Here is a 22,124-nt window from a genome sequence, read left to right on the forward strand (position 1 = left end):
CTAAAGCACAATGATTTGTTTCCCAACATGAAACCATTCAGTCATGCTGAAAACAAACTAAAGAATGAATTCAGTCCCAGACATGCTAAAAGCCTCATGATGTCATCATTATATTACAATAACCGGTTGAACAAGTTGGATCACATGGAGCTGCTGTGGTTCAACTGGTGGTTCACACACAGAGGCTGAGACACTTCAGAGCAGAGGTGAGTGAGTGATAGTTCAGTGTCCGTTGCCGCCCTCAGACAGGATGCGGCTGGGCTCCGTGAACTTGGCGGTGGCGATGTAGAAGAGGGCGGGGCCAGGCACCAGGGCCAGCAGGGGCAGGTCCTGCTCCAACTTGTCCAGCCGAGAGATGGAGATGATCCCGTATGCGTGGAGCAGCCAGTGGCTGAACAGCACCACCAGACGTTTCTTCTTAGCAACCAGGTTCTTAAAAGACTGAGGAGAGAGGAGCACGTTAATAATAATAATTCTGTGCTCTGTTGCATTTATTGTGCTGATGTACTTAGTTTATTTACTTTTTTACTTTTTAAAATATTGTCATCTCTTACTTTAACAAAAGCCCTCCTAGAGACAGGTGTTACAAATGAGCATTAGCATTAGCTATCTGTGATACTTGCATCACACAGTTGTTCTAGTCTGTCTATGTATAATGTATCTGCCCTATTAAATAAACCATAAGAAAGAAAGAAAGATATAATAGTTCCAATCAAGTTTTTCCAACAGCTTCAAATTGTAACTCATCCTTTCTACATCTACACACGCACGCACGCACGCACGCACGCACACACGCGCACACACACACACACACACACACACACAGCAGACTCATAGCTGCACTTACTATATGAATACAGATGAATAAACAACCATTGACAAGTATTCATTTAGATAATAAAAACAGTCCAGCTGTTATAATTAGGTAGAGCTTTGCTGCAGTGTGAGTTGAACTTCAGTTTTTATTTAATACAATTTAATTTTCTTTTAATCAATTTCATTTCATTTGTCTTTATAGTTCATTGTGAACTGCCACAATGATTAACTACTCATTCATTATGTTTTTATCACTTTGAGGTTTTCAGTGAATAATTCAAGTTGTATTAAATGAATAATGGTGGTTAAATATGTATTCATAATTGAACCATGATTCAACTAAATGATAGAAAAGCTTCAACAACAGACTTTAACAGTAAAAAGTGGAATGTTTCTAACATATAAACACTTAAAGGAGCAGTACCTGTATTTCAGAGGCAGACATGTAGACAGCCAGAGTGACCAGAGACAGGACCAGGATGATGTAGGGGAAGGCATAGTCTGAAACACACACACACACACACACACACACACACACAGGTCAGACTACACTTACACTTTCAATATGAACGCTGCTGACTGGACTGAATGAAACAGCTGAGAGTGGATATAAGTGCTACTCACAGAGCAGTCCTCCTCCTACAGCCTGCAGCACAGTGAGGATGGGGAAGAAGTACAGAGCAGCGTAGATGCTCTTGAAGCGATCAGATTTGCCCAAACCGCACGCAATCTTCTTCACCAGCAGAGGGCGTAGCAGCATCATCAGCACCAAGCAGAATGCGTAGTAGATCAACACGATGGTGTAGCTGACCAACACAAAACATTTGATTTGTAGACAAAGTCACTTAACTGACATCTTGAGGGTGGCGCTGTTGCTAGGTTACAGACTCCAAAAACGCAGCTTTCTTCAAACTTCTTTTTTAAACAAGCAGTTTCCAAACATGAATAAAGATGATTCCATAATTCAAACAAAAAACTTAACACAAATTAAAGCTGCAAGCAGTGATGAACGGGCCCTCGCCCCCCCCATGCACCGCCCCGTACGTGCATGTCGGTGCATGCTGCAGTCACATGGCAGACACAGCGGGCACGTAGGCTTCTTGGCACCCGGGCTCGTAATGAACATTGTGTGATGGGGCTATGTCACATTGCATGTGTCCACTAGGTGGCGCTAGAGATCACCCACCAATTACATGTCATGTTGCAGTGTCTGATGTGGAGAACACATCCTGTAAATTTCATGTAAATCGGATAATGTTTGTCATATGAGGCTGACTTCCTGTGTCCAGTAGGTGGCGCTGTGTATATGAAGCAGTATTGATGCATAGATGTGTTCAGGGCGGGACCCTCTACATGTGTGAGCAATTTGGTGTAGATCAGACAATGTCTGTAGGAGTTATAAGGACTTCCTGCTTTATGGCGAAGCATGGAAATTGTTTGCACAGCCACGCCCAACAGGAAGAAGTCATAAAAAAGCTTTTGATAACTTGTCATCTCCAATGTCTCAAGATGACTCTGTGTGAATTTGAAGTGGATGGGATGAAATCTCTAGGACTAGTTTGTTCAAATATGAGGCCTGGAAATGACCACAAAACTCACCAAAATTGAGCATTTTTCCCAAGATGGCCGACTTCCTGTTGGACTTAGGGTATGGGTCCAAATGGCGTTTTTGTGCGTCTGGAGATGATACATAAACCTACCGAGTTTCATTCTTCTATGTCAATCGGGAAGGCTGAGGTTCAATTTTGAAATATTCAAGGGGGCGCTATTGAGCCGTTTAGTCACGCCCATCCCATTGAAGTATATAGGATGTTAAATGAAGCCACTCCAGACGTGTGTGTTGAGTTCTGTAGATAGTGTGCTATGAGGGGAGGGGGGGGCCTCAACACAGTTCCTTTGAGTTATTATGGATAATAAGTTGAACTGGAAATAGCAAGAAGAGCTTGACCAATATATCAGTCAGCTGATATTATCAGCCATTACTGGTCCATCAGTGTTTATGTGCAGATATATTTTTAAAAGTTATACAGACAGCATTTTATGTATATTTGATTCTTTTTAAAAAAAAATAAAGTTTCATAAAGTTATTTTTTGTTCTATGCATTTTATTTATAGTTATTTATAATGTAAGTTTACAGTTTCAGTGCACTGATGTCATTCTATACATTAAGGTTTTTTAGATTAGATTAGATTAGATTATTTTTTTATTTCGAATGCGTGACAAAAAAACAAAACAAAAACAGCACATAAAAAATGAAAGCACAGTGTTCTCACCAAAAATAGCGAACCTACACCCGACAGCAAAATATAATGCACTGTCAACAACATTCGAAAGGGAGTGGGAAGAAGTCAACACTTATTGAATCCCACCCCCACCTCTCAAATCAGTGCTTGCCAGTTCCCAATCAAATCACCCTTTCACAAAATCCTACAATTTCCTACCAACACCATATGCAATGTCAACATTCACATCCATACCCACTGTTATCAACACCACAAATCATTGCCACATTTCTCAACCTCCTCCACCAAAAATACCCACATACATACATATATGTACATACATACATACATACATACATACATACATACATACATACATACATACATACATACATACATACATACATACATACATATATGTACATACATACATACATACAAACATATATGTACATACATACATGTACACACATACACACATATATACACATCCCCATATTTACATCCACATCCACACATGTACACAAACATACATAGATAGACATACTTATGTACAAACATAAATACATACACACACATACTAACAACGTGCACCTGAGTCACTTAAACACCTCCATCCCTGTACCTCATTCCTCATTGTCCTCCGTTAACAGACTTCCTCTGCCATGTACTTGTTTAAAAATATTTCTTTGTACCTTTTTTTAAACAGATTTATATTTGCACTTTGTTTTATTTCTGTCTCCAGACTGTTCCACAAAGTCACCCCACAGCTCGATACGCACATGCTTTTCATATTTGTTCGGACCTTTGGTTTTTTTAAATTTAGGTCTCCCCTTAGATTATATCCCCCCTCCCTTTCACTAAACATTCCTTGTATGTTTTTTGGCAATAGGTTATTTCTCGCTTTGTACATTATTTGTGCCGTTCTGAATTTGACCAGATCCAAAAATTTCAGCATATGTGATTTTATGAATAGTGGGTTTGTGTGATCTCTGTATCCTGCTTTGTTTATTGTCCTTAATGCTCTTTTCTGTATCGTACATATCGGCTGCAGAGTGGTTTTGTAGGTGTTTCCCCAAACTTCGACACAATAAGTCAGATATGGCAAAAATAATGAGTAATATAGAGTGTGCAACGATTTATAATCCAGGATATGTTTAGTTTTCCACAGAATTGCAGCGGACTTTGCCAGCTTTGCTCGTATGTAGCCAACATGAGGTTTCCAGCAGACTTTATTATCCAAAATCACACCAAGGAATTTAATTTCCTGTACCCTTTCTATTTTAGTATTGTCTATTATCAATTCTACATTACAATCTTTTTTGTGTCTCCCAAACAACATGATCTTTGTTTTGCTTAGATTTAATGATCATTTATTTTTGTCAAACCATAGTTTTAGTTTATTTATTTCAGTTGTGATTGTCTCCAAAGTCTGCTGCAAATTCTTACCGGAACAAAAAATATTAGTGTCGTCTGCAAACAAAAAAAATTGCAGTACCTGTGAAACTCTACATATATCATTGATATATAATATGAATAATTTCGGACCTAATATTGACCCCTGTGGTACCCCACATGTAATATTCATAAAGTCAGATTTATGGTCACCTATCTGCACAAACTGTTGCCTGTTTCTTAGATAGCTCGCCAGCCAGCTCCACCCAACTCCCCTAACACCACACTTTTCTAATTTTTTTAATAATATGCTGTGATCAATGGTATCAAATGCTTTTTTCAGGTCAACAAATACTCCAATTGCTATTTTTTTATTGTCTATACAGTTTGTGATTTCTTCTATTAGTTCCATTAGTGCCATTGATGTTGATCTGTCTGTTCTAAATCCATACTGACTTTCTGTAAGGAGGTTGTGTTATTCAATGAATTTGAAAAAAGTTTTTCTAGTATTTTGGAAAATTGGGGGAGCAAAGAAACAGGCCTGTAGTTTGTGAAATGGTGTCTATCTCCGGCTTTAAACAATGGTATCACTCTTGCAATTTTCATTTTGTCTGGAAATGTACCTGATTGAAAAGATAAATTACAGATGTGGGTGAGTGGTTTCACAATTCCTTCAATAACTGTCTTTACTGTTGACATGTCTATATCATTCCAGTCTGCAGAGGTTTTGTTTTTACATTTTCTTACAATTTGTATAATTTCTTCATCATCAACTGCACTTAGAAAAATTGTACTTGGATTCCTGTCCCCCACATCTTCTATGTCCCCACATTGTGTTGTCTCAGGTTCCTTTATTTTTGCAGCTAAATCTGGACCTACATTTACAAAGAATTGGTTGAAACCATTCACCACATCATCCATATTATTTATGGTCTTGACATTTTCAGTGTAGTACTCTGGGTAATTTGTAGTTTTGGATCCGTTTCTCATAATGCTATTTAGTACAGTCCATATACCTTTAATATTGTTTTTATTTTTCTCCACTAAATTATTATAATATTCTTTCTTACATATCCTCATAACATTAGTCAGTTTGTTTTTATATTTTTCCTCTGCCTCTTTAGTTCGATGCTTTAAGAATTGTCTGTATAATGTATTTTTCTTTTTGCAGGCGTTTTGTAGCCCCTTAGTGACCCATGGACTATTTGTATATTTATGTATATTACTGTATTTCTTTGTTGGACAATTTTTATTATATAATTCATTGAATATTAATAGAAATTCCTCATATGCTTTATCAACATCTTTTTCTTTATAAACTACATTCCAGTCCTGTATCATTAAGTCATTTTTTAGTGCAGTCATGGTTTCTTCTGTTTTCACTCTTATATATTTGTAATTATTGGTATCCTTTTTCTTGCTATAATTACAGTAATATACATTAAAAATAGGCATGTGGTCACTGATGTCTGTTACTAGTAGTCCACTCTCTGTATTATTTTCCAGGATATTAGTAAATATATTATCTATTAAAGTAGCACTGTGAGAAGTGATCCTGCTTGGTCTGGTAATAGTTGGATACAATCCCATACTGAACATTGAGTTAATGAATTCTTCTGTCATTTTATGTTTCTTTTGATTTAAGAGGTCTATATTAAAATCACCACAGATGTACATGACCTTATGTGTTGATTTTATGAACATACTTTCCATCCAATCTCTGAAAACTTCTATGCTTGATCCAGGAGATCTGTATACACAGCTCACCGTTATATTTTTCATTTTTTCACAACATATTTCTACTGTAATACACTCCGTCAAATCATCAACAGCTACTGTCATTTTTTTATTAATTTTATATTCCAAACTATTATCAACATATATTGCCACTCCCCCTCCGCTTTTGTTCTTTCTGTTGATATAATTAAATTCATACCCGTTTAGTTCAAAATCTACTCCCTTCTCATCATTGATCCAAGTTTCTGATATGGCTATTATGTTAAATGGAGTGTTGAACTGACTGAGATATTCCTTCATTTTATGAAAATTGGCATACAGACTTCTGGTGTTAAAGTGAATAATTGATATATTTTTTTCTTCTCTGATCGTTGCATTGTATTGATTCTCAGTGTAATACCGACAGCTGATATTGATGTTGCAGAAAAGATTATTTTCCGGATCAATATTATTTTCCATATCTTGTGTTTTATGCTCAGTATAAAGGAAAGTGCCCAGTTCTTGCGTCCAGTGACTAGTGTCTAGTCCTTGTGTCATGATGTGTCATGGTTTATAGTAAACTGTAAAATATCATAGCTTCATTTTAACCACATGTGAGGGATCATGCATATATTCTGTGGAATAATATTAGTCAATATATATTGTTTTTACTCCTTAATATTAGTATCAGTCCCAAAAGTCCAGTATCAGTCATTCTACTTCTTATTGTGAAGCTGAAATATGATGATGATGATGATGATGATGATGATGATGTGAAGAAGACTCTGCCTGCTCATCCTTTATTGTTGTAGGAATATTAGTTTGTTATTATTTTTATTTGACTGTTTGATAGAGTGAACAAAAAGAAGTTGAGTCCCAGACAAGTCAATGAGCTATTCAAATATCATTGAACCCAGACTGCTGTGAGACTACACAGTACTACTGTTACATCTTTTTTTGTCATTGAGATCAATGTTTGACTTGGTGATAGACTCTTACTTCTAAAGTTTAAAGGTGCATGTTCACTTTTCTGATCTTACTATGAACAGATGATCGATCAAAGAAACACCACAGAGTAAGATTCTCCTCTTTCACTTCCAGTTGTATATTTTCTGCAGATCAGGACTTGAGGCTCATGAATGATTGTCAGTGCTGCTCTTTGTTGAAACCACGACTTTCACATCTTCATTAAAGAGGACAGAGGCAGAACTAAAGACATCAAGTGTACATGTATTCAGCAGTGTTCACACACACTGATTGTAAAGCCCCATGTGATGAATGTGTGTGTGTGGGGGGGATTAAATCTTCACTGTGGTTGTGGACGGTTAGTTAATCGTGGGAGAACGTAACAAGACAAAACCAAAAGTATGTGTGCGCTGCTTGCCACAGCTGGAGATGAGGCTGAGAAACATCACACTTCTATCAGTATCACAGTCTAGAGACAGTTGGCTGTTCATTCCAAGGCTACACTGCAAAAACAAGGTGCTAACAGCTCATTCAGCACACTCTGATGGAAACTATTTACATAACTGTTAACAGATATGAACTAAAGATAAGACTGAAAGGAAACAGCAGCTAGTTTATGAGGTTTTGCTCTTTTGGTGCTTTCATTTTCCATCCATCTATTTTTAACTTCTTTCATTTTCACACAAAAGTCACATTTGACACTGAACTGATAAAATGCAGAAGAAGGAAAAAAAACACTCAGATCTAATTGAAGTACGTCACAGTGAACAGGAGGAGCTAGTTCACTGAGAAACATCTGCTCACTACAGCTGGAATGATTAGTGATGTTCACATACACACTCATTCTGTCCTATCTACAGGTGACAAAGTGACCAAACCTGACCATTTCAAATAAACATCATGTGTTATTATGATGATGGACAGAATGCTTGTGGAAGGTGAGGAAAAATAAAAATAGAGAATGATGAAATGTAAAAAGCTTTGTTCTGCTAGTTTTTTTTGTGAGGCTGTTGAATATTCACACATCCAGTAGTGAGAAATGTTACAAATTCTATTCCAGTAAAGCAGTCACACATGTTTACAGCTGAGGCTATTCATCTATTCCTTTTTAAACTGTTAAATTAACAGCCAACTATTTTGATAATTAAAGAATTTTGAGTGAGAGAAAATTCTTTGGTTTCAGCTTCTTAAATGTGAATATGTTGTGGTTTCTTTAGTCCTCTGTGACAGTTAAATGAATAATGAAACATTTGAGGACGTATTATGGACGTAATATGTTTGTCTTTTATGCAAGAGGAACATTATCAATATCTCCTCCACAGTCGCCATGTTTGTTTTTGAGTTTGTTGTTGTCATAAACTTTTGACTCTGTGCTGCCCCCTGGTGGATGTATTGGTTAACATCCATGCCAACGTAAAGGATTTGAAAAAGATGCATACATGTACATAAGTACGTTGAGCATAAATGGGCTTTTAGTTGATGAACACATAGACCTGAATGTCAGTGCTGCTCTGAGGTCAGTACTTACAGAGGATACACAGCCTCCTGGGTGCAGTGTAGTGTGTTGATGTAGTCTGGACTGGGATTATATAGCATGGTGTACCAGTCTGACAACATCTGGACTCGACAGGAGCGGATACTGAGCATCCCAACGGGCTCTGTGACCAGCAGGGTCACCACAGCTGACACGCTGCACTCCAGCATGGCTGTGATGTGCTGCAGCAGAGCGCTGGAGCTGAAAGGAACACACAGTGAGCACACACAGTCATACACATCCTAACATGTTCTACCTTCACCTCTCTGCAGCAGCATTGACTCTCTCTGGGGTGCTTTGTGGGCTGCTGTTGCATTCTGGGTAAGTCTTGTTTAGCCATGTGTGATATGAGATGAGCTCACTCTCAGTTAACACCTGGAGACAGATGCACTAACGCTTAGCAGATGGCATTTCCTGCATATAAACTGGTACTTATAAAACACAACATGAGGTGAGAATGAGCTCATCTCACATGTTCTTCAGGAGGGAGGTGAGAAACTTTGAGTAAAATATTGTTTATGCTCATAAGCAGATCAGCTGAGTGTGAGATTGCTTTTATGCTGATTTATTAAAAAAAACAATCAAAGACACATTTATAAGACTAATATCGATGGATTACTTTGTGTGATTAATTCAATCATTCTTTTAATTGACCTGTATGTGAATTCAGTGGAATAAGCTTCAGTGACTGGGCACTTCCTGTTCCCCACAAGGTTGCATGCTCAGTCCGCTGCTCTACATGCTCTACACACATGACTGTTCTCCTTCCTATATCCAACAGACTACATCTTTAAATTTGCAGACGACACCACAGTGCTTGGCCTCATCTCAAACAACGATGATTCTGCTTACAGAATGGAGGAAGTAGACAACCCGGCAGTCTGCTGCACCAATCACAACCTCAGCCTGAACATCAAGATAAAAGAGATGATCGAGGACTTCTGGAGATCGGGTCAGTGCAGCCATCCCCTCACTCTACATCAACAGCGTGGTGGTGGAGTGAGTAATCTACTTTAAAGTCCATGTAAAGTAAGAATAAATTTGTGTTCTGAGTTTGACATACCACAGAAAAGTGTGTTGTTAACCACCCTGCCAAACTTGAATGATTAAAAAAATCACCAAATATATGAAAGTATGTGTGCCGACATACTGCTTCTTCAGCTTACGAAGGCAGAACAGGCGGCCATACAGAGAGTCATCAAAACAGCTGGCAAGGTCATCAGGACTGAGCTGCCAGGTATCACAACCATCTCCACTTCCTGCTGCCTTCAGCGTTCACTCTGGATCCTCAAGGACTCTTCTCACTCTGCCTACCACCTGTTCCACCTATTGCACCTGCTCAGGTTCAGGTCTGTTAGAGTGAGGACTTCCAGGATGACAAACAAATTGCCATCTATTTATTTATTGTGCTTATTTTCTAGAGATGCTGTGCTGTCTCGTTGTTCTTGTAGCAATGACAAATAAAGTACTTTGAATGACTACAACTCCTGTAATAGTAGAACTGAGCTCATTATCCTAAGTAATAAAGTGTGTGTGTGTGTGTGTGTGTGTGTGTGTGTGTGTGTGTTTACCTCTTCTTTCCAGAGTACCACTCGATGAAGAACCAGTGCAGCACCAGTGGTAACATGGCCATGAAGCCCAGATAGAGCCAGTCATAGAGCTCAGGGGACTCTGTGCAGCGTTCACACACCTTCTGGAGGTTAGAGCGCTCTCCACGAGGACAGACCTGACAAGACACACACAGGCACGCACAAATGCACACACACACACACACACACACACACACACACACACACACACACACACACACACACACACACACACACACACACACACACACACAGATGATAAACAAGTCCTAGAATCATTGCAGAGGTCCAGTTTGATGTTGGTACACATTACAGACATTTATATATTTAATTTCTGGAGTCACTACAAGCTGTAGGGAAGTAGAACTGTGTCACTCTTTGTTTTAAACGTCATTTTAGTGCAGGAAAAAACACTGAATGTAAAGTGCATACTGGACTATCACACTACTACAACGTTATCTTCACCTAAAAAAAAGATTCAAAAAACTCAAAGTGAGAATTGAGTTATTATAAACCACAGAAACATCTGGAACTGACACCATGAAAACTAGGTTGTAAAAACCTGATTGTTTTACTATGGAAACGTCCTCTAGGCATCAACTTCACTGTCTGCTTTGGTTATTCACACAGTTACACAGATGTTACTCATCAAAACACACTGTGTATTCTGGAGGTCTAAAAAAGTCACGTGTGCATGTGTCTGCATGAGACAAACAAAATGGGGAGCTACTCATAACAGCTCCATAGTGCTCCTAGTGGACACTAACAGTATTTAACTTTACTGGAGAGTGAATTCTGCTGCCTGCTGTATGAAGTCCAACATGAACACATACTGAATTATTCCTATTAGCTCACATGCTGATGCTGATGTTAAGACATTTGCTGGATATCCATTTATTCATTCATAGTATTAGAGGTTAATGCGTACTTGGATTACTTACTCAGTTGTTAAGTTACATATTCAAAAAGGTCATTTTTTTTTAGGTAATGTTATTATTACTTTTATGGCAGACAGACACCTGGTTATGTGCTACGGTTACATCACTGCCTGTGTACGGCAGCTCAGGAGGGACAGCATTCACTTTGTGGAAATATTCACATTATTTTGAATTTATAGAAAGAGCAAGAACATTCCAGTAACATGTAAGTGTGTGTGTTGGTCTGAGTGAATGGTATGAGTGATGTAGTATGCAGTATTATAGTAAAAGTACTGCAGTATTATAGTGATGTAGTATGCAGTATTACAGTAAAAGTACTGCAGTATTATAGTGATGTAGTATGCAGTATTATAGTAAAAGTAGTGCAGTATTATGAGTGATGTAGTATGCAGTATTACAGTAAAAGTACTGCAGTATTATAGTGATGTAGTATGCAGTATTACAGTAAAAGTACTGCAGTATTATAGTGATGTAGTATGCAGTATTAGAGTAAAAGTACTGCAGTATTATGAGTGATGTAGTATGCAGTATTATAGTAAAAGTAGTGCAGTATTATGAGTGATGTAGTATGCAGTATTACAGTAAAAGTACTGTAGTATTATAGTGATGTAGTATGCAGTATTACAGTAAAAGTACTGCAGTATTATAGTGATGTAGTATGCAGTATTATAGTAAAAGTAGTGCAGTATTATGAGTGATGTAGTATGCAGTATTATAGTAAAAGTACTGCAGTATTATGAGTGATGTAGTATGCAGTATTACAGTAAAAGTACTGCAGTATTATGAGTGATGTAGTATGGAGTATTACAGTAAAAGTAGTGCAGTATTATGAGTGATGTAGTATGCAGTATTATAGTAAAAGTACTGCAGTATTATGAGTGATGTAGTATGCAGTATTACAGTAAAAGTACTGCAGTATTATGAGTGATGTAGTATGCAGTATTATAGAAAAAGTAGTGCAGTATTATGAGTGATGTAGTATGCAGTATTATAGTAAAAGTACTGCAGTATTATGAGTGATGTATTATGCAGTATTACAGTAAAAGTAGTGCAGTATTATGAGTGATGTAGTATGCAGCATTATAGTAAAAGTACTGCAGTATTATGAGTGATGTAGTATGCAGTATTACAGCAAAAGTACTGCAGTAATATGAGTGATGTAGTATGCAGTATTACAGCAAAAGTACTGCAGTATTATGAGTGATGTAGTATGCAGTATTACGGTAAAAGTACTGCAGTATTATGAGTGATGTAGTATGCAGTATTACAGTAAAAGTACTGCAGTATTATGAGTGATGTAGTATGCAGTATTACAGTAAAAGTAGTGCAGTATTATAGTGATGTAGTATGCAGTATTATAGTAAAAGTAGTGCAGTATTATGAGTGATGTAGTATGCAGTATTATAGTAAAGGTAGTGCAGTAGTATGAGTGATGTAGTATGCAGTATTATAGTAAAAGTAGTGCAGTATTATAGTGATGTAGTATGCAGTATTACAGTAAAAGTAGTGCAGTATTATAGTGATGTAGTATGCAGTATTACAGTAAAAGTACTGCAGTATTATAGTGATGTAGTATGCAGTATTACAGTAAAAGTAGTGCAGTATTATGAGTGATGTAGTATGCAGTATTACAGTAAAAGTAGTGCAGTATTATAGTGATGTAGTATGCAGTATTATAGTAAAAGTAGTGCAGTATTATGAGTGATGTAGTATGCAGTATTACAGTAAAAGTACTGCAGTATTACAGTGATGTAGTATGCAGTATTACAGTAAAAGTACTGCAGTATTATAGTGATGTAGTATACAGTATTACAGTAAAAGTACTGCAGTATTATAGTGATGTAGTATGCAGTATTACAGTAAAAGTAGTGCAGTATTATAGTGATGTAGTATGCAGTATTACAGTAAAAGTAGTGCAGTATTATAAGTGATGTAGTATGCAGTATTACAGTAAAAGTACTGCAGTATTATAGTGATGTAGTATGCAGTATTACAGTAAAAGTACTGCAGTATTATAGTGATGTAGTATGCAGTATCATAATAAAAGTAGTGCAGTATTATAGTGATGTAGTATGCAGTATTACAGTAAAAGTACTGCAGTATTATAGCGATGTAGTATGCAGTATTACAGTAAAAGTACTACAGTATTATGAGTGATGTAGTGTGCAGTATTACAGTAAAAGTACTACAGTATTATGAGTGATGTAGTATGTAGTATTACAGTAAAAGTACTGCAGTATTATGAGTGATGTAGTATGCAGTATTACAGTAAAAGTAGTGCAGTATTATGAGTGATGTAGTATACAGTATTACAGTAAAAGTACTGCAGTATTATGAGTGATGTAGTATGCAGTATTACAGTTAAAGTACTGCAGTATTATAGTGATGTAGTATGCAGTATTACAGTAAAAGTACTGCAGTATTATAGTGATGTAGTATGCAGTATTACAGTAAAAGTAGTGCAGTATTATAGTGATGTAGTATGCAGTATTACAGTAAAAGTAGTGCAGTATTATAAGTGATGTAGTATGCAGTATTACAGTAAAAGTAGTGCAGTATTATAGTGATGTAGTATGCAGTATTACAGTAAAAGTACTGCAGTATTATAGTGATGTAGTATGCAGTATCATAATAAAAGTAGTGCAGTATTATAGTGATGTAGTATGCAGTATTACAGTAAAAGTACTGCAGTATTATGAGTGATGTAGTATGCAGTATTATAGTAAAAGTACTGCAGTATTATGAGTGATGTAGTATGCAGTATTACAGTAAAAGTACTGCAGTATTATGAGTGATGTAGTATGCAGTATTATAGAAAAAGTAGTGCAGTATTATGAGTGATGTAGTATGCAGTATTATAGTAAAAGTACTGCAGTATTATGAGTGATGTAGTATGCAGTATTACAGTAAAAGTACTGCAGTATTATGAGTGATGTAGTATGCAGTATTATAGTAAAAGTAGTGCAGTACTATGAGTGATGTAGTATGCAGCATTATAGTAAAAGTACTGCAGTATTATGAGTGATGTAGTATGCAGTATTACAGCAAAAGTACTGCAGTATTATGAGTGATGTAGTATGCAGTATTACAGCAAAAGTACTGCAGTATTATGAGTGATGTAGTATGCAGTATTACAGTAAAAGTACTGCAGTATTATAGTGATGTAGTATGCAGTATTACAGTAAAAGTACTGCAGTATTATAGTGATGTAGTATGCAGTATTACAGTAAAAGTACTGCAGTATTATAGTGATGTAGTATGCAGTATTACAGTAAAAGTACTGCAGTACTATAGTGATGTAGTATGCAGTATTACAGTAAAAGTAGTGCAGTATTATAGTGATGTAGTATGCAGTATTACAGTAAAAGTACTGCAGTATTATGAGTGATGTAGTATGCAGTATTACAGTAAAAGTACTGCAGTATTATAGTGATGTAGTATGCAGTATTACAGTAAAAGTAGTGCAGTATTATAGTGATGTAGTGTGCAGTATTACAGTAAAAGTACTACAGTATTATAGTGATGTAGTATGCAGTATTACAGTAAAAGTAGTGCAGTATTATAGTGATGTAGTATGCAGTATTACAGTAAAAGTAGTGCAGTATTATGAGTGATGTAGTATGCAGTATTACAGTAAAAGTACTGCAGTATTATAGTGATGTAGTATGCAGTATTACAGTAAAAGTACTGCAGTATTATAGTGATGTAGTATGCAGTATTACAGTAAAAGTAGTGCAGTATTATAGTGATGTAGTATGCAGTATTACAGTAAAAGTACTGCAGTATTATAGTGATGTAGTATGCAGTATTACAGTAAAAGTACTGCAGTATTATAGTGATGTAGTATGCAGTATTACAGTAAAAGTACTGCAGTATTATAGTGATGTAGTATGCAGTATTACAGTAAAAGTAGTGCAGTATTATGAGTTTGAATTTATAGAAGGAAATCAGAGCAAGAACATTCCAGTAACATGCAGGTTGTGTGTTGGTGTGTAGCAGTGATGTACATGTGTTTAAAAGCCTGGATGGAGTTTATAACTTGTATGTGAGCTTATGTTAGAGAAACCACTTTAGTCCAAAAAAGAGTGTAAATGAGACATAGTGTGTGTCATTAATGTAAAGATTTACAGATGATGAGTCAGACTTGGCTGTGTGATGATGGTACACTCATTATATTTAAACAAGGTCTGGACTAAAACTACATAAGGAATCACAAAGTAACACTAAAGTACTCTAACCACTTACCGTTCTCAGAAGGTAATGCTGGAATGTAACTAGTTACTTTTTAATGGCAGTCATTTTGTAATGTAATTAGTTACTTTTAAAAGTAACGTTCCCGAACAGTGTACATCGATGCAACTGCCAGAAATGTCAAATCTATGGAGAGAGTGCTGCTCAGATGAATAATCTCTTTTGCTCTAGGTGCTCTGACCTGATCTAAGAAGAATCTCCTCAACAACTTACTAACCTTAAAGCTTACCCACAGTTAAAACAATCCTGCCTCTTATTGCATAGAGGGATAACAGGCAATGCCCCAAATACAAACATCTGATGTTCAGTACTCACACCACAGTCTCCTTCAACGGATCCATTGATCATCATCCTGCCACAGTACAGGCCTGGACATGTTGAGCTCATGGCCACAGCTGCAAGACAACAAAAACACTTTATATAACATCTGATATACTGTAGTACATAATGATTATCAGCCTGATGTAGTATGCAGTATTACATTATGAGTGATGTAGTATGCAGTATTACAGTAAAAGTACTGCAGTATTATAGTGATGTAGTATGCAGTATTACAGTAAAAGTACTGCAGTATTATAGTGATGTAGTATGCAGTATTACAGTAAAAGTACTGCAGTATTATAGTGATGTAGTATGGAGTATTACAGTAAAAGTATTGCAGTATTATAGTGATGTAGTATGCAGTATTATAATAAAAGTAGTGCAGTATTATGAGTGATGTAGTATGCAGTATTACAGGAAAAGTACTGCAGTATTATAAGTGATGTAGTATGCAGTATTACAGTAAAAGTACTGCAGTATTATAAGTGATGTAGTATGCAGTATTGCAGTAAAAGTAGTGCAGTATTATGAGTGATGTAGTATGCAGTATTACAGTAAAAGTACTGCAGTATTATAGTGATGTAGTATGCAGTATTACAGTAAAAGTACTGCAGTATTATAGTGATGTAGTATGCAGTATTACAGTAAAAGTACTGCAGTATAATGAGTGATGTAGTATGCAGTATTACAGTACAAGTACTGCAGTATTATAGTGATGTAGTATGCAGTATTACAGTAAAAGTACTGCAGTATTATAGTGATGTAGTATGCAGTATTACAGTAAAAGTACTGCAGTATTATGAGTGATGTAGTATGCAGTATTACAGTAAAAGTACTGCAGTATTATAGTGATGTAGTATGCAGTATTACAGTAAAAGTACTGCAGTATTATAGTGATGTAGTATGCAGTATTACAGTAAAAGTACTGCAGTATTATAGTGATGTAGTATGCAGTATTACAGTAAAAGTACTGCAGTATTATAGTGATGTAGTATGCAGTATTACAGTAAAAGTACTGCAGTATTATAGTGATGTAGTATGCAGTATTATAGTAAAAGTACTGCAGTATTATAGTGATGTAGTATGCAGTATTACAGTAAAAGTACTGCAGTATTATGAGTGATGTAGTATGCAGTATTACAGTTAAAGTACTGCAGTATTATAGTGATGTAGTATGCAGTATTACAGTAAAAGTACTGCAGTATTATAGTGATGTAGTATGCAGTATTACAGTACAAGTAGTGCAGTATTATAAGTGATGTAGTATGCAGTATTACAGTAAAAGTACTGCAGTATTATAGTGATGTAGTATGCAGTATTACAGTAAAAGTACTGCAGTATTATAGTGATGTAGTATGCAGTATTACAGTAAAAGTACTGCAGTATTATAGTGATGTAGTATGCAGTATTACAGTAAAAGTAGTGCAGTATTATAGTGATGTAGTATGCAGTATTACAGTAAAAGTACTGCAGTATTATAGTGATGTAGTATGCAGTATTATAGTAAAAGTACTGCAGTATTATAGTGATGTAGTATGAAGTATTACAGTAAAAGTACTGCAGTATTATAGTGATGTAGTATGCAGTATTACAGTAAAAGTACTGCAGTATTATGAGTGATGTAGTATGCAGTATTACAGTAAAAGTACTGCAGTATTATAAGTGATGTAGTATGCAGTATTACAGTAAAAGTAGTGCAGTATTATAGTGATGTAGTATGCAGTATTATAGTAAAAGTAGTGCAGTATTATAGTGATGTAGTATGCAGTATTACAGTAAAAGTAGTGCAGTATTATAGTGATGTAGTATGCAGTATTACAGTAAAAGTAGTGCAGTATTATAGTGATGTAGTATGCAGTATTACAGTAAAAGTAGTGCAGTATTATAAGTGATGTAGTATGCAGTATTACAGTAAAAGTAGTGCAGTATTATAAGTGATGTAGTATGCAGTATTACAGTAAAAGTAGTGCAGTATTATAGTGATGTAGTATGCAGTATTACAGTAAAAGTAGTGCAGTATTATAGTGATGTAGTATGCAGTATTACAGTAAAAGTAGTGCAGTATTATAGTGATGTAGTATGCAGTATTACAGTAAAAGTAGTGCAGTATTATGAGTGATGTAGTATGCAGTATTACAGTAAAAGTAGTGCAGTATTATGAGTGATGTAGTATGCAGTATTACAGTAAAAGTACTGCAGTATTATAAGTGATGTAGTATGCAGTATTACAGTAAAAGTACTGCAGTATTATGAGTGATGTAGTATGCAGTATTACAGTAAAAGTAGTGCAGTGGAGCTGTTAACAACTCATAGACATCTGAAATGTGAGACGTCAAAGACAAACAGACACTTGTTATAGTTAGTGTGTGGATTCAAACATAAACACTCTGAATAGTTCTCATATAGTTTATGTCTCTTCAGGTGAACAGCACAAACTAACACGTTTTGCTAATAATATGTTGTTAGATGTAACGTTACAGTGTGTGTTTACTGTCATATCACAACATGTTGATGGTAAAGATACGTTAACGTTACTTCAGTTATTTCACACACAGCTAACATTACAGAAACTCAGTAACAGCTCAGACAATAGTAACAAATGTCACATATAACCTTCACTAGTGTGTATGTATTATAACACTACAGTCATCACTATGTAAAACAGAGACGTCTACTAATGAATAACTGTGGCCGGATTATTTACCTAATAAAACACTATAACGTGTAGTGTATCTAAACGAGTTAACTAATGTCAGATAAAACGCCAGGATAAACTCACTTACCCATTTTGGCTCAAATAATGATTAAATCCAGGCTGTCGGCCCTCAGTGTAACGTTAGTGTGTTTTCATTTGGAGCACAAACCGGATGTACACTATAATAAGGTAACAACAGGAAGTGTTCGTTTTCTTCTTCAGATAGATTAGCTGCCGCAAATGTGTGGCGCTGCCCTCTACTGGTCATCTGTAGAATTACATGACATAAATTAAGGAGAAAATGAACAGATTTTTGTTGTTTTACAATGTTCCACAATATTTAACTCCATATTCATACAGATCTGCTTGCATAATGCTTCTGCTGGTGTGATAGTTTATACTTTTAGGCATCAAAACAAGATTCACAGTTTCTGCTGATCCACACATGTATTTTTCATCCATGTGCTCTCCAGCCAGTAACTGTAATGTTTTGTAATGTCCATTCATACATTTTACCTGTGTTTCAATGTTGGATAACTGCTGTAACTTCTTATATAGGTTTTTTATTGGCTTGTGTTTTGTTGTTGTTGTTTTGTTTGCTTGTTTGTTTTTTAGCATTTTTTTTATGAAAGAACAATAACATTAGAAGAATACTAGTATTGGTACAGGGAGAACAAGTTTTGAGACTTTATTAAATACAATTAACCAAAGAGGTTGTTTTGGTTTTATGAATGAATGAACACTGCATTTTTATCAGGTAATCCTTCAAGTGTCTCAACTGAAATTTAAAAACATCAGGATTACAAGAATGATCTCAAGGGTTAATGGAGCAGTTTGGGGTCAGAAGTATGGAGCATATTGAGTTTAAGATTGTGTATGAACTCATAACAGGGAGAGCAGATTTAAAGAAATAATTATTTTGTTTTTATTATATAATTAGGCCATATTATACATTTTTTTATGTCTTGCCAAAGAAAAAAAGGAAAAGCAGGAGTCAAAAAAGCCAATGCCAAAATATGATTCTTCTTCTAAAAACATACGTGTTGCAAATGTATTGGTTTTGCAACAATTCTTACCATACAAATACAATTAATACTTTAAACCAGGCCTGTAATTCTATTATTTTGGGGGGCAAAACCATTTGGCCTTTAATGTTGTTAAATGTTTGATGGCATAAAGACTCAATGCTAGAGCAGTAAGGCCATCAAATAAAACAATGATTGTAAATCCACACAAATAATGAATTCAACTTGAGGGTTAAGGTTGATTTTATTTTTAATGAATAGTATAAGTAGGCTATCAGTGAAATAAATAAATAAATAAATCTATGCTTGGATAGGACAGGACAACTTCTAGTCAGTGTTAGGTATGTGTCACATATCTTGTGACAGACACATATCTTGCCTGACATTCCAACTTGGAATTCTGACTATTCCAGTGTACTTTTCCATGTCAAAGGTTGTTTTCTTTTTTTCTGAGTTCCAAGTACAATAGATTGGAGCATTAGCTAATGTTACATTTGTTAACATCAATGTTACAAACATTAAGTTATAATACAAATGAGCTACAATACTCAAGCATGTTACACTTCTTAGACCACTGGGTCAGCTAAGTAGCAATGTACAAGCAGTGCTTAAAATGATATGTTGAGTTTCTTTTCTTATTTGGTCGCTAATTATCACACTTTATTACCTGTGGACCTTCTCAGAGGTTGGCTCCAGGGGCACCACAAGGAATTTTGGATCCCATGAAGAGATACCACATCGGGCCCCATGCACCACACACAGGTCACACCAACCATGCACAATAGCTGTAACCACACCTCTACCTGTGAAAGCTTGGAACTCTCTTGTAGTCCAATATTTTCAATATTCAATATTTACTGACACTGAGCTGTGATAATATAACACTGTGTAGACATGTGTTCAACACTCTGCATACAAATAAAGTATTAGTTTTATGTGTTAGTTTAATTGTAAATTAAATATTCTATTAATGTTTATTAATGATGATATGTTAATTTAAAAATAACTCAAGCTCTAATATTTTTTAGGGCCTTTGTCAGTCATGGGTGCTTAGAAACGTCTTTTCACCCGCTTATGGCCCCTGATATGACACTGGTATTTAAAAACTGTACAGATATTAGAGAGGCAGAGAAGACAACAGTCAAATCAGCTGGGCTGTGGTTTTAATATTGGCAGTCACAGACTTCCATACCTGGTGTTATGGTGGTCAAGCTGATCAACCATCACACCACAGAGACATAGCTACAACACATTTACAACAGATTAGCTATTAGCTTATTGAAAATGGGCAGTTTATGCTGCTCATGATTCAACCATGGCAAAAACAGCTGTGTTGTATGGAAAACAACACACATATACATAATGGCTAAATATATAACTGATCATATGCATTGTTTTTACTAAGCTACATCATGACATATACGCAGGCTGCTATACATCCCTTATAATGCTATTTTACTTATAGGGACCATAGATAGGGACATAGATGCAAAATCGATCAGCAGTTACCATGGCAACATGCTTCATAAAGAAGGCGTGGCTTTAGAGAAGAAGAGGGGGATAAGACGCAGGTAGAGACAGATGCGAGTGGAGGTTACACAGATGTTAGAAGAGGAGGAGGCACAGCTGGCTTCTCTTCTCTTCTCTTCTCTTCTCTTCTCTGAAACCAACCGCTGCTTCTCCTCTCTCTTCCTCTCTTCCGGCGGCGTTCCACACACACAGCTAATGGAAAAGAAACGGACTGACTGTCTTCTCCTCTCCTTAAATGCAGGATCATAAAGGCCAAATGGAAACGCTACATGTAGGCTACAGTGTTGTTTGGAGTTGTGAATAATATATCGCTACGGTGGCGTTCATGGAGAATATGCTGGATAAGCAGACTGAGGAAAAACGCTCCGTTAGAACAAAGCTGGACCACCAGGAACCAGTCTGGATCTAATAACGTAGAAAGACAACGACTTGGGTTCAAAGAGAAACTGTGAGACTGTGCTCAGACTGGGAATGTATCATGTAATGTAGCTAATATGATGCTTCAACAATATGTAAACACGACTCTGGCTTAATGTTGATGGGATGTCAACAAAAAAACAGAGAAGTTGTCGGTAAGTTATGTGAGTGAGGAGGTGAAGGCCTGGAGCTAAATGTGTTCTACATGATGGTATGTTATTGTAAAGCTTTGTTGTGGTAACATCTAAATGAAGTCAGCTGTGAATCCGGCCTTATAATGATATGTGTGTAGCAGTAAAGCAGCCACACTAATATTACCTGTGATGCTTTATAGCATATGGTGGTAAAAACTGGCAACATTGAATGTAATTTGCAATTTATTGTGATTTAGAACAGAACACATTTTGGTCAGTGTGTGTTTAAATGAAATTGTAAATAGATTTCCACCTAGAGAAATCCAAAAACAACAGGTGGTTCAATCTTCAGTCATATCACAGTCAAACGTTGTAGATTATGTGCTCTGTAGTAGAGTTTCAGTGACAAAATTACACATTTATTTGTCATGACGGGCTCCTGTGGATCAGTCGAGGCTTCAGTCAGTGACCTCCTAATCCTGAGAGCTGGGTTTAAATAGAAGAAAGGTTACTGGAGAGCTGTGTGGTATACACAATGCAGAGCCACAAGCTGTTCTAGCAATGGACAATAATT

The 22,124-nt window shown here is 36.1% G+C and overlaps 1 protein-coding gene across 1 annotated transcript; it reads right to left on the reverse strand.

Annotated features, from left to right (window-relative positions):
- Positions 1-22: 22 nt before the first annotated feature.
- jkamp (jnk1/mapk8 associated membrane protein) lies at positions 23-18,620 on the reverse strand. The gene is made up of 7 exons (XM_053335841.1): positions 18,533-18,620; positions 15,744-15,823; positions 10,222-10,376; positions 8,645-8,851; positions 1,441-1,622; positions 1,241-1,317; positions 23-441 (listed from the first exon to the last, which is right to left on the reverse strand). The coding sequence occupies exons 1-7, from the start codon at positions 18,534-18,536 to the stop codon at positions 223-225; spliced, it is 924 nt and encodes a 307-aa protein (XP_053191816.1). The 5' UTR covers positions 18,537-18,620; the 3' UTR covers positions 23-222.
- Positions 18,621-22,124: the final 3,504 nt, after the last annotated feature.

The sequence above is a fragment of the Scomber japonicus genome, chromosome 16 (genome assembly GCF_027409825.1).
Source record: "Scomber japonicus isolate fScoJap1 chromosome 16, fScoJap1.pri, whole genome shotgun sequence".
In the NCBI taxonomy this organism is placed as follows: Eukaryota; Metazoa; Chordata; class Actinopteri; order Scombriformes; family Scombridae; genus Scomber; species Scomber japonicus.

Excerpts from the sequence above, each read along its gene's own strand:
- jkamp (XM_053335841.1), bottom strand. Across the intron at positions 8,852-10,221 it reads TGGTACTCTGGAAAGAAGAG|CTCCAGCGCTCTGCTGCAGC; the intron begins GTAAACACACAC and ends TGTTCCTTTCAG. Across the intron at positions 442-1,240 it reads TGTCTGCCTCTGAAATACAG|TCTTTTAAGAACCTGGTTGC; the intron begins GTACTGCTCCTT and ends CTCTCTCCTCAG.